Below are 16,331 nucleotides of genomic sequence, written 5' to 3' on the forward strand. Positions count from 1 at the left end.
GTGTCATCTGTGATTCAGTGGAAAGCGCTCTCACCTCTGAGTCAGCAGGTGTGGGTTCAAGTCCCACTTCAGAGACTTGAGCACAAAATCTAGGCCGACACTCCCAGCGCAGTCAGGGGAGTTCCAGCTAGTGTCCTGGCCGATATTTATCACTCACTCAACATCACTAAAACAGGTGATCTGGTCATTTATCACATTGCTGGTTATGGGAGCCTGCTGTGTGCAAATTGGCTGCCTCGTTTCCTAAATTACATCAAGGACTACACTTCAAAAGTACGTCGTTGGCTGTGAAGCACTTTGGGATGTCCTGAGGTTGTAAATGCGCTATAGAAATGCAAGTTCTTTCTATTTTCACAAAGACCACAGAGAGAAGCAGGCGCATAATGCAACAGCAGGAAATACTTCCAGTACAACGACAGCAAGATGGGACAGGCCAGAACCTTCATGGGTGTCACTGGGGTCAGCCTAAGGATGAACAAAAAATATTTAACATACTCATCAAATACACGCTTGAGGTATTCACGAGAGCAGTACACAGTGCCTTTGCCTGCAGTACTTTGTACACGACCTTAGTGAGGCCACACTTGGAATATTGGGCTCAAGTTTTGGCTCGAGTTGCTCCTATTTTTTAGGAGCAACTAGTTTAGTATGGAGTATCTTAGAAATTGCAATTCTCGGCATTTAGTTTGCTCCATTTCTAGTTAGTTAGAATAGTTTCGTTTTAGAACAGTTTTTTTTTCAAAAGGGGACGGTCCAGCCACTTACGCCTGTTTTGCAAGTTTAGGCAGCGAAAACTTACTCCAAACTAACTTAGAATGGAGTAAGTGTCGATTTTTGTACGCTCAGAAAAACCTTGCCTACAGTTTAGGAATTAGGCTCAGGAAGCGAGAGATGTTGGGGGGGAAGGGAAGTTAGGTGATTTTACAAGCATTAAACACTTCACTTTTACCAATAAAGAGCCATCATCAATAATAAATGATCAATAAATCAATAAATCGTTCAATCAATAAATCAACCAATAAATCAATCAATCAAAAAAAATTATAAAATAAAAAATAAAAAAATAATGAAAAATCAATCAATAAATAAAAAATGTAAAGTTTCTACTCATCTACAGCAGCATCGGGAGCCCTCCAACAGCCTGCTGAAGAGCTGCTCGGGCGGGCCCCGCCACCGAAGAGGAGTTCAGGTGGGTCCCGCCCCCGAGATGCCGGGAGGGCAGGGCCCCGCCACCGAAGAGGTAAGGGCAGGCAGGCCACTCGGCCCAGGATAGGGACAACGTCCCTTCGGCCAGGGATAGGGTCGTCGCCCGGAGACAGGACGCGCTGGGAGCAGTCTCCACTACGCACGCACGCAACTGCCGGCACTCTTTTTGGCACTGGACTGTAGCTCCACCCCAGCGGCTCCTGCTGCACTGTGCTGAGCTGCAAACGGGCCGAAAGATACCGGAGAATCGCGAGGTAAGTATTTGGCGCTTTTTCAGTTCTACAAATTAGGCGGGCCTCTCTGAGGTGCACCGTTCCACCGGGGATCCGAAACTTGGGCCCATAATGTCCAGTTTTGGTCTCCTCACACGGTGGGTGATATTGAGGCTCTGGAAAGGGTGCAGAAGAGGGCCACTGGACTAATTCCAAGTCTAAAGCATCTTAGTTATCAAGATAGGTTAAAAGAGTTGGGACTCTTTACCTTAGAGCAGCACTGACAGTTTATTTCAACTAAATAGGTTAGGCAGGACCAGGGGGCACAAATTTAAGTTGTATAAGGCCTAGATCTAGGTTGGATGTCAGGAGATAGTTCTTTTCCCAGAGAATAGTAGCCCTCTGTAACAAGCTGCCCTTTCATGTGGTGGATGCAGATTCACTGAATTCCTTCAATCAAAAGCTGGATTTGTTTCTGGCTGTGGCAGAGATTAACTCTGACAGAAGGTAGGGACTGCAGGGAATTTAACGGCCAGAGTGATCTCCCGGACTAGTCTCAATCGCCTAGATGGGTCGGAGAGGAATTTCCCAGATTTTTTCCTCCAAATTGGCCTATTTTTGCCTCTCCCAGGAGATCCCATAGTTTTGGGGGTGAGGTGGCGTGTATATGTTGTGGTACACAAGGTATCACCATTGTGAGGGACAGGCTCAATGGCCCAGATGGTCCTTATCTGTCTGTCATTTATCGTATTCGTATTCCTCCCGGTCCCTAGAATTAGATAGAGTGTACAGCTAGGAAACAAGCCATTGGGCCCAACAGGTCCGTGTCGGTGTTTATCCTCCTCCCACCCTTCTTCATCTCACCCTATCAGCATATCCTTCGATTCCTTTCTCCCTCATGTGTTTATCCAGCTTCCCCTTAAATGCATCGATACTATTCACCTCAACCACTCCCTGTGGCAGCGAGTTCTACATTCTCACCACTCTCTGGGTAAGGAAGTTTCTCCTGCATTTCCTGTTGGGTTTATTAGTGAACTTCTTATATTTATGACCTCTATGTTTTGGACTCGCCCACAAGTAGAAACATCTTCTCTAAGTCTACCCTATCAAACTCCTTCATCATTTTAAACACTAGCAGGTCACTCCTCAGCCTTCTCTTTTCTCAAGAGAAGAGCCTCAGCCCATTCAGCCTTTCCTGATTGGTCTAACCCCTCAGTTTTGGTGTCTTCCTTCTGAATATTTTTTGCACCTTCTCCAGTGCCTCGAGATCATCTCCCACAAAGGACTTTTTTCCCCTCATCATCCTCCCCGCCAGCTGCCGACCGGATTCAGCCCTGTGGCGGTAAAACCGTGGGGAATTTCCCCTGCTCAAGCCCCCGTTGAATGGTCATCGGGGTCCTAATGACGGAACAGGACCCCGATTTACATCAGGCACGGGTGCCCCACCCGCCTGCGGAACCCCGCGGGTGTAATGTATGCACCTGTGAGAGTGCTCAGAGGTAGTGCAGCGGTTATCAGGTTCACCCCAGTTAGAGGCCGGGTGGAAACATTACATTAGAAAATATTTTTCCACCGGTATGCTCGCGGCCTTCCATGAGAGGTGGGCGCCGGAAGCACTGGAATGCATCATCACCCCCGGCAACCAAATTTTAACTTGAACCATTATTGCAAAAAGTTAATTTGTTTAATTTGACAGTTTTAATGCTCATTAAATAAGGGGGCACTTGTTTCAACTTAAAATAGTTGTAGAGTTGTTACATTGTGAGTGGCCTCGCCAGCCACGCGATGTTCACAAGACTCAATAAAACCCCGGCCAGTTGGGTTCGGGGGATCCACGATGAGGTATGCAGTTCTGAGCCTGGTGGATAAACTGGTAATGTGTAATGTGATTGTTAAACCTTTGCTAATAAACCAACTAGTTTTTGATAGCAATGTGTTGCTATGAATTCTTAAGCAAAGAACCCAGAAAGTAAATACATTACAGTGGGTTAGCATCAGAGACGGAGGGAAAGGGTCGAATTCTGAATGGGGTGTACCCAGCTCGTTGTTAATTGCTCACAAGCCCAGGCGGGGGCGCGGGGGCGGGGGGTGCAGGGGGGTGCAAGAAGCTTTAAAGCCAGCCCCTACCCCTCCCAAACCCTTTCAGACCCTGACTGATTGACCCGCCGTACATGTGCAACTTACACTAATTTTTTTTCACCTTTTTATGATTTCATTGCAAGATCCCACAGTGCTGGATCTAGGTCTCACTTTCACCGTATTGCTCGTGAACCAGCCTGGTTGCCTCAACCTCTACTCTCACAAAACCGCACCCCACTGCAACCAGTGGAACCATTTGTTTTCTCCCTTCTTCCTTGCCAACCGTCCTGTGGTCTCTCTCAGTGAGATTGTCAATTCTGAACCAAATTAGCGTCTACCCTGTGAACCTGCATTAACTGCTCCAAACTCATTTCACATTGGAATTGGCTGGCACTGAGCCTATCAGTGTGGACCGAATTTAAACCTAAGGAGAGAAAAGCTTGCATTTCTATAGCGCCTTTTCCGATCTCAGAACGTCCCCAAGCGCTTTACAGCCAATTAAGTATTTATTTTTTGAAGTGTAGCCACTGTGGGAATGTGGGAAATGCAGCAGCCAATTTGCACACAGCAAGCCCCTTGAGCAGATCATCTGTTTTAGTGATGTTGGTTGAGGGTAAATATTGGCCAGGACACGGGAGAACTCCTCTGCTCTTCTTCGAATAGCGCCTTGGCATCTTTTAGAATCATAGTCGGCGAGTCGGTGAGTCGGGATGTCGGCGACTGATGGTAGGCCCTGAGGTCGGTGAGTCAGTAGGCCCTGTGAGGTCAGCGAGTCGGTAGGCCAAGAGGTCGGTGAGTCGGTAGGCCCTGAGGTCAGTGAGACAGTAGGCCCTGTGAGGTCAGCGAGTCGGTAGGCCAAGAGGTCGGTGAGTTGGTAGGCTCTGAGGTCAGTGAGTCGGTAGGCCCTGAGGTCAATGAGTCGGTAGGCCCTGAGGTCAGTGAGTCGGTAGGCCCTGAGGTCAATCAGTCGGTATGCCCTGAGGTCAATGAGTCGGTAGGCCCTGAGGTCAGTGAGTCGGTAGGCCCTGAGGTCAATGAGTTGGTAAAGGCCCTGAGGTCGGGGAGTGGGTAGGCCTGAGGTCAACGAGACAGTAGGCCTTGTGAGGTCAGCGAGTCGGTAGGCCATGAGGTCGGTGAGTCAGTAGGCCCTGAGGTCAGCGAGTCAGTAGGCCATGAGGTCGGTGAGTCGGTAGGCCCTGAGGTCAGCGAGTCGGTAGGCCCTGTGAGGTCAGCGAATCGGTAGGCCCTGAGGTCGGTGAGTCGGTAGGCCCTGAGGTCGGTGAGTCGGTAGGCCCTGAGGTCGGTGAGTCGGTAGGCCCTGAGGTCAGCGAGTCGGTAGGCCATGAGGTCGGCGAGTCGGAAGGCCCTGAGGTCGGTGAGTCGGTAGGCCCTGAGGTCGGTGAGTCGGTAGGCCCCGAGGTCTGTGAGTCGGTAGGCCCTGAGGTCGGCGAGTCGGAAGGCCCTGAGGTCGGTGAGTCGGTAGGCCCTGAGGTCGGTGAGTCGGTAGGCCCTGAGGTCGGCAAGTCGGTAGACCCTGAGGTCGGCGAGTCTGGAGGCCCTGAGGTCAATGAGTCAGTAGTGCCTGAGGTCGGCGAGTGGGGAGGCCTGAGGTCAGTGAGACGGTAGGCCCTGTGAGGTCAGCGAGTCGGTAGGCCATGAGGTCGGTGAGTCGGTAGGCCCAGAGGTCAGTGAGATGGTAGGCCCTGTGAGGTCAGCGAGTCGATAGGCCCTGAGGTCGGCGAGTCGGTAGGCTCTGAGATCGGTGAGTGCGTAGGCCCTGAGGTCAGCGGGTCGGTAGGCCCTGAGGTCGGCGAGTCGGAAGGTCTTGAGGTCGGCGAGTCGGAAGGTCCTGAGGTTGGTGAGTCGGTAGGCCCTAAGGTCGGTGAGTCGGTAGGCCCTGAGGTCGGTGAGTCGGTAGGCCCTGAGGTCGGCAAGTCGGTAGGCCCTAAGGTCGGTGAGTCGGTAGGCCATGAGGTCGATGAGTCAGTAGGCCCTGAGGTCAGCGAGTCGGTAGGCCCTGAGGTCGGTGAGTCGGTAGACCCTGAGGTCGGCGAGTCTGGAGGCCCTGAGGTCAATGAGTCAGTAGTGCCTGAGGTCGGCGAGTGGGGAGGCCTGAGGTCAGTGAGACGGTAGGCCCTGTGAGGTCAGCGAGTCGGTAGGCCATGAGGTCGGTGAGTCGGTAGGCCCAGAGGTCAGTGAGATGGTAGGCCCTGTGAGGTCAGCGAGTCGATAGGCCCTGAGGTCGGCGAGTCGGTAGGCTCTGAGATCGGTGAGTGCGTAGGCCCTGAGGTCAGCGGGTCGGTAGGCCCTGAGGTCGGCGAGTCGGAAGGTCTTGAGGTCGGCGAGTCGGAAGGTCCTGAGGTTGGTGAGTCGGTAGGCCCTAAGGTCGGTGAGTCGGTAGGCCCTGAGGTCGGTGAGTCGGTAGGCCCTGAGGTCGGCAAGTCGGTAGACCCTGAGGTCGGCGAGTCTGGAGGCCCTGAGGTCAATGAGTCAGTAGTGCCTGAGGTCGGCGAGTGGGGAGGCCTGAGGTCAGTGAGACGGTAGGCCCTGTGAGGTCAGCGAGTCGGTAGGCCATGAGGTCGGTGAGTCGGTAGGCCCAGAGGTCAGTGAGATGGTAGGCCCTGTGAGGTCAGCGAGTCGATAGGCCCTGAGGTCGGCGAGTCGGTAGGCTCTGAGATCGGTGAGTGCGTAGGCCCTGAGGTCAGCGGGTCAGTAGGCCCTGAGGTCGGCGAGTCGGAAGGTCTTGAGGTCGGCGAGTCGGAAGGTCCTGAGGTTGGTGAGTCGGTAGGCCCTAAGGTCGGTGAGTCGGTAGGCCCTGAGGTCGGTGAGTCGGTAGGCCCTGAGGTCGGCAAGTCGGTAGGCCCTAAGGTCGGTGAGTCGGTAGGCCATGAGGTCGATGAGTCAGTAGGCCCTGAGGTCAGCGAGTCGGTAGGCCCTGAGGTCGGTGAGTCGGTAGACCCTGAGGTCGGCGAGTCGGTAGACCCTGAGGTCGGCGAGTCGGGAGGCCCTGAGGTCAATGAGTCAGTAGGGCCTGAGGTCGGCGAGTGGGGAGGCCTGAGGTCAGTGAGACGGTAGGCCCTTTGAGGTCAGCGAGTCGGTAGGCCATGATGTCGGTGAGTCGGTAGGCCCAGAGGTCAGTGAGATGGTAGGCCCTGTGAGGTCAGCGAGTCGATAGGCCCTGAGGTCAGCGAGTCGGTAGGCTCTGAGATCGGTGAGTGCGTAGGCCCTGAGGTCAGCGGGTCGGTAGGCCCTGAGGTCGGCGAGTCGGAAGGTCTTGAGGTCGGCGAGTCGGAAGGTCTTGAGGTCGGTGAGTCGGTAGGCCCTAAGGTCGGTGAGTCGGTAGGCCCTGAGGTCGGTGAGTCGGTAGGCCCTGAGGTCAGCGAGTCGGTAGGCCATGAGGTCGATGAGTCGGTAGGCCCTGAGGTCAGCGAGTCGGTAGGCCCTGTGAGGTCAGCGGGTCGGTAGGCCCTGAGGTCGGTGAGTCGGTAGACCCTGAGGTCGGCGAGTCGGGAGGCCCTAAGTTCAAGAGTCAGTAGGGCCTGAGGTCGTCGAGTGGAGAGGCCTGAGGTCAGTGAGACGGTAGGCCCTGTGAGGTCGGTGAGTCGGTAGGCCCTGAGGTCAGCGAGTCGGTAGGCCCTGAGTTCGGTGAATCAGTAGGCCCTGAGGTCGGTGAGTCGGTAGGCCCTGTGAGGTCAGCAAGTCGATAGGCCCTGAGGTCTGCGAGTCGGTAGGCCCTGAGGTCGGTGAGTCGGTAGGCCCTGAGGTCAGCGAGTCGGTAGGCCATGAGGTTGGTGAATCGGTAGGCCCTGAGGTCGGTGAGTCGGTAGGCCCTGAGGTTGGTGAGTCGGTAGGCCCTGAGGTCGCCGAGTCATTGGCCCTGAGGTCGGTGAGATGGTTGGCCCTGTGAGGTCAGCGAGTCGATAGGCCCTGAGGTCGGTGAGTCGGTAGGCCCTGAGGTCGGCAAGTCCGTAGGGCATGAGTTCGGTGAGTCGGTAGGCCCTGAGGTTCGTGAGTCGGTAGGCCCTGAGGTCGGCGAGTCGGTAGGCCCTGAGCTCAATGAGTCAGTAGGGCCTGAGGGCGGCGAGTGGGTAGGCCTGAGGTCAGTGAGACGGTAGGCCCTGTGAGGTCAGCGAGTCAGTAGACCATGAGGTCGGTGAGTCGGTAGGCCCTGAGGTCAGCGAGTCGGTAGGCCCTGAGGTTAGCGAGTCGGTAGGCCCTGAGGTCAGTGAATCAGTAGGCCCTGAGGTTGCCGAGTCGTTGGCCCTGAGGTCGGTGAGTCGGTAGGCCCTGAGGTCAGCGAGTCGGTAGGCCCTGAGGCTGGTGAGTCGGTAGGCCCTGAGGTCGCCGAGTCATTGGCCCTGAGGTCGGTGAGATGGTTGGCCCTGTGAGGTCAGCGAGTCGATAGGCCCTGAGGTCGGTGAGTCGGTAGGCCCTGAGGTCGGCAAGTCCGTAGGGCATGAGTTCGGTGAGTCGGTAGGCCCTGAGGTTCGTGAGTCGGTAGGCCCTGAGGTCGGCAAGTCCGTAGGGCATGAGTTCGGTGAGTCGGTAGGCCCTGAGGTCGGCGAGTCGGTAGGCCCTGAGCTCAATGAGTCAGTAGGGCCTGAGGGCGGCGAGTGGGTAGGCCTGAGGTCAGTGAGAAGGTAGCCCCTGTGAGGTCAGCGAGTCAGTAGGCCATGAGGTCGTTGAGTCGGTAGGCCCTGAGGTCAGCGAGTCGGTACGCCCTGAGGTCAGCGAGTCGGTAGGCTCTGAGGTCAGTGAATCAGTAGGCCCTGAGGTTGCCGAGTCGTTGGCCCTGAGGTCGGTGAGTCGGTAGGCCCTGAGGTCAGCGAGTCGGTAGGCCATGACGTCGGTGAGTCGGTAGGCCCTGAGGTCGGCGAGTCGGTAGGCCCTGAGGTCAGTGAGTCGGTAGGCACTGAGGTCGGTGAGTTGGTAGGCCCTGAGGACGGCAAGACTGTAGGCCCTGAGGTTGGTGAGTCTGTAGGCCCTGAGGTTCGTGAGCCGGTAGGCACTGAGGTCGGCGAGTCGGTAGGCCCTGAGGTCAGTGAGACGGTAGGCCCTGTGAGGTCAGCGAGTCGATAGGCCATGAGGTCGGTGAGTCGGTAGGCCCTGAGGTCAGTGAGTGGGTAGGCCTGAGGTCAGCGAGTCGGTAGGCCCTGTGAGGTCAGTGAGTCGGCAGGCCATGAGGTCGGTGAAGGTTGGCCATGAGGTCGGTGAGTCGGTAGGCACTGAGGTCGGTGAGTCGGTAGGCCCTGAGGTCGGCGAGTGGGTAGGCCTGAGGTTAGTGAGACGGTAGGCGCTGTGAGGTCAGTGAGTCGGCAGGCCATGAGGTCGATGAGTCGGTTGGCCATGAGGTCGGTGAGTCGGTAGGCCCTGAGTCGGTGAGTCAGTAGGCCCTGTGAGGTCAGTGAGTCGGTAGGCCCTGAGGTCGGTGAGTCGGTAGGCCCGGAGGTCGGTGAGTCGGTAGGCCCTGAGGTCAGCGAGTCGGTAGGCCATGAGGTCGGTGAGTCAGTAGGCCTTGAGGTCGTCCAGTTGTTGGCCCTGAGGTCAGTGAGATGGTAGGCCCTGTGAGGTCAGCGAGTCGATAGGCCCTGAGGTCAGCGAAACGGTAGGCCCTGAGGTCGGTGAGTCGGTAGGCACTGAGGTCGGCAAGTCCGTAGGCCCTAAGGTCAGTAAGTCTGTAGGCCTGAGGTTCGTGAGTCGGTAGGCCCTGAGGTCGGCGAGTCGGTAGGCCCTGAGGTCAGTGAGACGGTAGGCCCTGTGAGGTCAGTGAGATGGTAGGCCATGAGGTCGGTGAGTTGGTAGGCCATGAGGTCGGTGAGTCGGTCGGCCCTGAGGTCGGTGAGTCGGTAGGCCCTGAGGTCAGCGAGTCGGTAGGCCCTGAAGTTGGTGAGTTGGTAGGCCCTGAGGTCGGTGAGTCGGTAGCCCCTGAGGTCAGCGAGTCGGTGGGCCATGAGGTCGGTTAGTCAGTCGGCCCTGAGGTCGCCCAGTCATTGGCCCTGAGGTCAGTGAGATGGTAGGCCCTGTGAGGTCAGCGAGTCGATAGGCCCTGAGGTCGGCGAGTCGGTAGGCCCTGAGGTCGGTGAGTCGGGAGGCCCTGAGGTCAGTGAGTCGGGAGGCCCTGAGGTCAGCGAGTCGGTAGGCCCTGAGGTCGGTAAGTCGGTAGGCCCTGAGGTCGGTGAGTCGGGAGGCCCTGAGGTCAGCGAGTCGGTAGGCCCTGAGGTCGGTAAGTCGGTAGGCCCTGAGGTCGGTGAGTTGGTAGGCCCTGAGGTCAGTGAGTGGGTAGGCCTGAGGTTAGTGAGACGGTAGGCCCTGTGAGGTCAGTGAGTCGGCAGGCCATGAGGTCGGTGAGTCGGTTGGCCATGAGCTCGGTGAGTCGGTAGGCACTGAGGTCGGTGAGTTGGTAAGCCCTGAGGTCGGCGAGTGGGTAGGCCTGAGGTTAGTGAGACAGTAGGCCCTGTGAGGTCAGTGAGTCGGCAGGCCATGAGGTCGGTGAGTCGGTTGGCCATGAGGTCGGTGAGTCGGTTGGCCATGAGGTCGGTGAGTCGGTAGGCCCTGAGTCGGTGAGTCAGTAGGCCCTGTGAGGTCAGCGAGTCGGTAGGCCCTGAGGATGGTGAGTCGGTAGGCCCGGACGTCGGTGAGTCGGTAGGCCCTGAGGTCAGTGAGTCGGTAGGCCATGAGGTCGGTGAGTCAGTAGGCCCTGAGGTCGTCCAGTTGTTGGCCCTGAGGTCAGTGAGATGGTAGGCCCAGTGAGGTCAGCGAGTCGATAGGCCCTGAGGTCAGCGAAACGGTAGGCCCTGAGGTCGGTGAGTCGGTAGGCACTGAGGTCGGCAAGTCCGTAGGCCCTAAGGTCAGTAAGTCTGAAGGCCCTGAGGTTCGTGAGTCGGTAGGCCCTGAGGTCGGCGAGTCTGTTGGCCCTGAGGTCAGTGAGACGGTAGGCCCTGTGAGGTCAGCGAGTTGGTAGGCCATGAGGTCGGTGAGTCGGTAGGCACTGAGGTCGGCGAGTGGGTAGGCCTGAGGTCAGTGAGACGGTAGGCCCTGTGAGGTCAGTGAGACGGTAGGCCATGAGTTCGGTGAGTTGGTAGGCCATGAGGTCGGTGAGTTGGTCGGCCCTGAGGTCGGTGAGTCGGTAGGCCCTGAGGTCAGCGAGTCGATAGGCCCTGAGTTTGGTGAGTCGGTAGGCCCTGAGGTCAGCGAGTCGGTGGGACATGAGGTCGGTTAGTCAGTCGGCCCTGAGGTCGCCCAGTCATTGGCCCTGAGGTCAGTGAGTTGGTAGGCCCTGTGAGGTCAGCGAGTCGATAGGCCCTGAGGTCGGCGAGTGGGTAGGCCTGAGGTTAGTGAGACGGTAGGCCCTGTGAGGTCAGTGAGTCGGCAGGCCATGAGGTCGGTGAGTCGGTTGGCCCTGAGGTCGGTGAGTCGGTAGGCCCTGAGTTGGTGAGTCAGTAGGCCCTGTGAGGTCAGCGAGTCGGTAGGCCCTGCGGATGGTGAGTCGGTAGGCCCTGAGGTCAGTGAGTCGGTAGGCCCTGAGGTCAGCGAGTCGGTAGGCCATGAGGTCGGTGAGTAAGTAGGCCCTGAGGTCACCCAGTTGTTGGCCCTGAGGTCAGTGAGATGGTAGGCCCTTTGAGGTCAGCGAGTCGATAGGCCCTGAGGTCAGCGAAATGGTAGGCCCTGAGGTCGGTGAGTCGGTAGGCACTGAGGTCGGCAGGTCCGTAGGCCCTAAGGTCAGTAAGTCTGTAGGCCCTGAGGTTCGTGAGTCGGTAGGCCCTGAGGTCGGCGAGTCGATAGGCCCTGAGGTCAGTGAGTCGGTAGGCCCTAAGGTCAGTGAGTCGGTAGGCCCTGAGGTCGGCAAGTGGGTAGGACTGAGGTCAGTGAGACGGTAGGCCCTGTGAGGTCAGCGAGTCGGTAGGCCATGAGGTCGGTGAGTCGGTAGGCCCTGAGGTCGGTGAGTCGGTAGACCCTGAGGTCGGTGAGTCGATAGGCCCTGAGGTCGGTGAGTCGGTAGGCCCTGAGGTCGGTGAGTCGGTAGGCCCTGAGGTCAGTGAGACGGTAGGCCCTGTGAGGTCAGTGAGACGGTAGGCCATGAGGTCGGTGAGTTGGTAGGCCATGAGGTCGGTGAGTCGGTCGGCCCTGAGGTCGGTGAGTCGGTAGGCCCTGAGGTCAGTGAGTCGGTAGGCCCTGAAGTTGGTGAGTTGGTAGGCCCTGAGGTCGGTGAGTCGGTAGCCCCTGAGGTCAGCAAGTCGGTGGGCCATGAGGTCGGTTAGTCAGTCGGCCCTGAGGTCGCCCAGTCATTGGCCCTGAGGTCAGTGAGATGGTAGGCCCTGTGAGGTCAGCGAGTCGATAGGCCCTGAGGTCGGCGAGTCGGTAGGCCCTGAGGTCAGCGAGTCGGTAGGCCCTGAGGTTAGCGAGTCGGTAGGCCCTGAGGTCAGTGAATCAGTAGGCCCTGAGGTTGCCGAGTCGTTGGCCCTGAGGTCGGTGAGTCGGTAGGCCCTGAGGTCAGCGAGTCGGTAGGCCCTGAGGCTGGTGAGTCGGTAGGCCCTGAGGTCGCCGAGTCATTGGCCCTGAGGTCGGTGAGATGGTTGGCCCTGTGAGGTCAGCGAGTCGATAGGCCCTGAGGTCGGTGAGTCGGTAGGCCCTGAGGTCGGCAAGTCCGTAGGGCATGAGTTCGGTGAGTCGGTAGGCCCTGAGGTTCGTGAGTCGGTAGGCCCTGAGGTCGGCAAGTCCGTAGGGCATGAGTTCGGTGAGTCGGTAGGCCCTGAGGTCGGCGAGTCGGTAGGCCCTGAGGTCGGCGAGTCGGTAGGCCCTGAGCTCAATGAGTCAGTAGGGCCTGAGGGCGGCGAGTGGGTAGGCCTGAGGTCAGTGAGAAGGTAGCCCCTGTGAGGTCAGCGAGTCAGTACGCCATGAGGTCGTTGAGTCGGTAGGCCCTGAGGTCAGCGAGTCGGTACGCCCTGAGGTCAGCGAGTCGGTAGGCTCTGAGGTCAGTGAATCAGTAGGCCCTGAGGTTGCCGAGTCGTTGGCCCTGAGGTCGGTGAGTCGGTAGGCCCTGAGGTCAGCGAGTCGGTAGGCCATGACGTCGGTGAGTCGGTAGGCCCTGAGGTCGGCGAGTCGGTAGGCCCTGAGGTCAGTGAGTCGGTAGGCACTGAGGTCGGTGAGTTGGTAGGCCCTGAGGACGGCAAGACTGTAGGCCCTGAGGTTGGTGAGTCTGTAGGCCCTGAGGTTCGTGAGCCGGTAGGCACTGAGGTCGGCGAGTCGGTAGGCCCTGAGGTCAGTGAGACGGTAGGCCCTGTGAGGTCAGCGAGTCGATAGGCCATGAGGTCGGTGAGTCGGTAGGCCCTGAGGTCAGTGAGTGGGTAGGCCTGAGGTCAGCGAGTCGGTAGGCCCTGTGAGGTCAGTGAGTCGGCAGGCCATGAGGTCGGTGAAGGTTGGCCATGAGGTCGGTGAGTCGGTAGGCCCTGAGTCGGTGAGTCAGTAGGCCCTGTGAGGTCAGTGAGTCGGTAGGCCCTGAGGTCGGTGAGTCGGTAGGCCCGGAGGTCGGTGAGTCGGTAGGCCCTGAGGTCAGCGAGTCGGTAGGCCATGAGGTCGGTGAGTCAGTAGGCCCTGAGGTCGTCCAGTTGTTGGCCCTGAGGTCAGTGAGATGGTAGGCCCTGTGAGGTCAGCGAGTCGATAGGCCCTGAGGTCAGCGAAACGGTAGGCCCTGAGGTCGGTGAGTCGGTAGGCACTGAGGTCGGCAAGTCCGTAGGCCCTAAGGTCAGTAAGTCTGTAGGCCTGAGGTTCGTGAGTCGGTAGGCCCTGAGGTCGGCGAGTCGGTAGGCCCTGAGGTCAGTGAGACGGTAGGCCCTGTGAGGTCAGTGAGACGGTAGGCCATGAGGTCGGTGAGTTGGTAGGCCATGAGGTCGGTGAGTCGGTCGGCCCTGAGGTCGGTGAGTCGGTAGGCCCTGAGGTCAGCGAGTCGGTAGGCCCTGAAGTTGGTGAGTTGGTAGGCCCTGAGGTCGGTGAGTCGGTAGCCCCTGAGGTCAGCGAGTCGGTGGGCCATGAGGTCGGTTAGTCAGTCGGCCCTGAGGTCGCCCAGTCATTGGCCCTGAGGTCAGTGAGATGGTAGGCCCTGTGAGGTCAGCGAGTCGATAGGCCCTGAGGTCGGCGAGTCGGTAGGCCCTGAGGTCGGTGAGTCGGGAGGCCCTGAGGTCAGTGAGTCGGGAGGCCCTGAGGTCAGCGAGTCGGTAGGCCCTGAGGTCGGTAAGTCGGTAGGCCCTGAGGTCGGTGAGTCGGGAGGCCCTGAGGTCAGCGAGTCGGTAGGCCCTGAGGTCGGTAAGTCGGTAGGCCCTGAGGTCGGTGAGTTGGTAGGCCCTGAGGTCAGTGAGTGGGTAGGCCTGAGGTTAGTGAGACGGTAGGCCCTGTGAGGTCAGTGAGTCGGCAGGCCATGAGGTCGGTGAGTCGGTTGGCCATGAGCTCGGTGAGTCGGTAGGCACTGAGGTCGGTGAGTTGGTAAGCCCTGAGGTCGGCGAGTGGGTAGGCCTGAGGTTAGTGAGACAGTAGGCCCTGTGAGGTCAGTGAGTCGGCAGGCCATGAGGTCGGTGAGTCGGTTGGCCATGAGGTCGGTGAGTCGGTTGGCCATGAGGTCGGTGAGTCGGTAGGCCCTGAGTCGGTGAGTCAGTAGGCCCTGTGAGGTCAGCGAGTCGGTAGGCCTTGAGGATGGTGAGTCGGTAGGCCCGGACGTCGGTGAGTCGGTAGGCCCTGAGGTCAGTGAGTCGGTAGGCCATGAGGTCGGTGAGTCAGTAGGCCCTGAGGTCGTCCAGTTGTTGGCCCTGAGGTCAGTGAGATGGTAGGCCCAGTGAGGTCAGCGAGTCGATAGGCCCTGAGGTCAGCGAAACGGTAGGCCCTGAGGTCGGTGAGTCGGTAGGCACTGAGGTCGGCAAGTCCGTAGGCCCTAAGGTCAGTAAGTCTGAAGGCCCTGAGGTTCGTGAGTCGGTAGGCCCTGAGGTCGGCGAGTCTGTTGGCCCTGAGGTCAGTGAGACGGTAGGCCCTGTGAGGTCAGCGAGTTGGTAGGCCATGAGGTCGGTGAGTCGGTAGGCACTGAGGTCGGCGAGTGGGTAGGCCTGAGGTCAGTGAGACGGTAGGCCCTGTGCGGTCAGTGAGACGGTAGGCCATGAGTTCGGTGAGTTGGTAGGCCATGAGGTCGGTGAGTTGGTCGGCCCTGAGGTCGGTGAGTCGGTAGGCCCTGAGGTCAGCGAGTCGATAGGCCCTGAGTTTGGTGAGTCGGTAGGCCCTGAGGTCAGCGAGTCGGTGGGACATGAGGTCGGTTAGTCAGTCGGCCCTGAGGTCGCCCAGTCATTGGCCCTGAGGTCAGTGAGATGGTAGGCCCTGTGAGGTCAGCGAGTCGATAGGCCCTGAGGTCGGCGAGTCGGTAGGCCCTGAGGTCGGTGAGTCGGGAGGCCCTGAGGTCAGTGAGTCGGGAGGCCCTGAGGTCAGCGAGTCGGTAGGCCCTGAGGTCGGTGAGTCGGTAGGCCCTGAGGTCGGTGAGTCGGGAGGCCCTAAGGTCAGTAAGTCTGTAGGCCTGAGGTTCGTGAGTCGGTAGGCCCTGAGGTCGGCGAGTCGGTAGGCCCTGAGGTCAGTGAGACGGTAGACCCTGTGAGGTCAGTGAGACGGTAGGCCATGAGGTCGGTGAGTTGGTAGGCCATGAGGTCGGTGAGTCGGTAGGCCCTGAGTCGGTGAGTCAGTAGGCCCTGTGAGGTCAGCGAGTCGGTAGGCCTTGAGGATGGTGAGTCGGTAGGCCCGGACGTCGGTGAGTCGGTAGGCCCTGAGGTCAGTGAGTCGGTAGGCCATGAGGCCGGTGAGTCAGTAGGCCCTGAGGTCGTCCAGTTGTTGGCCCTGAGGTCAGTGAGATGGTAGGCCCAGTGAGGTCAGCGAGTCGATAGGCCCTGAGGTCAGCGAAACGGTAGGCCCTGAGGTCGGTGAGTCGGTAGGCACTGAGGTCGGCAAGTCCGTAGGCCCTAAGGTCAGTAAGTCTGAAGGCCCTGAGGTTCGTGAGTCGGTAGGCCCTGAGGTCGGCGAGTCTGTTGGCCCTGAGGTCAGTGAGACGGTAGGCCCTGTGAGGTCAGCGAGTTGGTAGGCCATGAGGTCGGTGAGTCGGTAGGCACTGAGGTCGGCGAGTGGGTAGGCCTGAGGTCAGTGAGACGGTAGGCCCTGTGAGGTCAGTGAGACGGTAGGCCATGAGTTCGGTGAGTTGGTAGGCCATGAGGTCGGTGAGTTGGTCGGCCCTGAGGTCGGTGAGTCGGTAGGCCCTGAGGTCAGCGAGTCGATAGGCCCTGAGTTTGGTGAGTCGGTAGGCCCTGAGGTCAGCGAGTCGGTGGGACATGAGGTCGGTTAGTCAGTCGGCCCTGAGGTCGCCCAGTCATTGGCCCTGAGGTCAGTGAGATGGTAGGCCCTGTGAGGTCAGCGAGTCGATAGGCCCTGAGGTCGGCGAGTCGGTAGGCCCTGAGGTCGGTGAGTCGGGAGGCCCTGAGGTCAGTGAGTCGGGAGGCCCTGAGGTCAGCGAGTCGGTAGGCCCTGAGGTCGGTGAGTCGGTAGGCCCTGAGGTCGGTGAGTCGGGAGGCCCTGAGGTCAGTGAGCCGGTAGGCCCTGCGGTCAGCAAGTCGGTAGGCCATGAGGTCGGTGAGTCGGTAGGCCCTGAGGTCGGTGAGTTGGTAGGCCTTGAGGTCGGTGAGTGGGTAGGCCTAAGGTTAGTGAGACGGTAGGCCCTGTGAGGTCAGTGAGTCGGCAGGCCATGAGGTCGGTGAGTCGGTTGGCCATGAGGTCGGTGAGTCGGTAGGCACTGAGGTCGGTGAGTTGGTAGGCCCCGAGGTC

General features: G+C 59.0%; 2 protein-coding genes across 2 annotated transcripts in view; one reads left to right on the top strand and one right to left on the bottom strand.

Annotated features, from left to right (window-relative positions):
- LOC139266017 (phospholipase D1-like) overlaps window positions 1-16,331 on the bottom strand; it is a 291,725-nt gene that overhangs the window by 231,667 nt on the left and 43,727 nt on the right. The window lies entirely within an intron of this gene.
- Window positions 1-16,331, top strand: part of LOC139266282 (uncharacterized) — a 97,340-nt gene that overhangs the window by 12,027 nt on the left and 68,982 nt on the right. Inside the window, exon 3 of the mRNA XM_070884109.1 lies at window positions 1,118-1,240. Coding sequence (XP_070740210.1) covers window positions 1,118-1,240 — 123 coding nt within the window. The remainder of the gene's footprint in view (window positions 1-1,117; window positions 1,241-16,331) is intronic.

The sequence above is a fragment of the Pristiophorus japonicus genome, chromosome 6, assembly GCF_044704955.1.
Source record: "Pristiophorus japonicus isolate sPriJap1 chromosome 6, sPriJap1.hap1, whole genome shotgun sequence".
Classification (NCBI taxonomy): Eukaryota; Metazoa; Chordata; class Chondrichthyes; family Pristiophoridae; genus Pristiophorus; species Pristiophorus japonicus.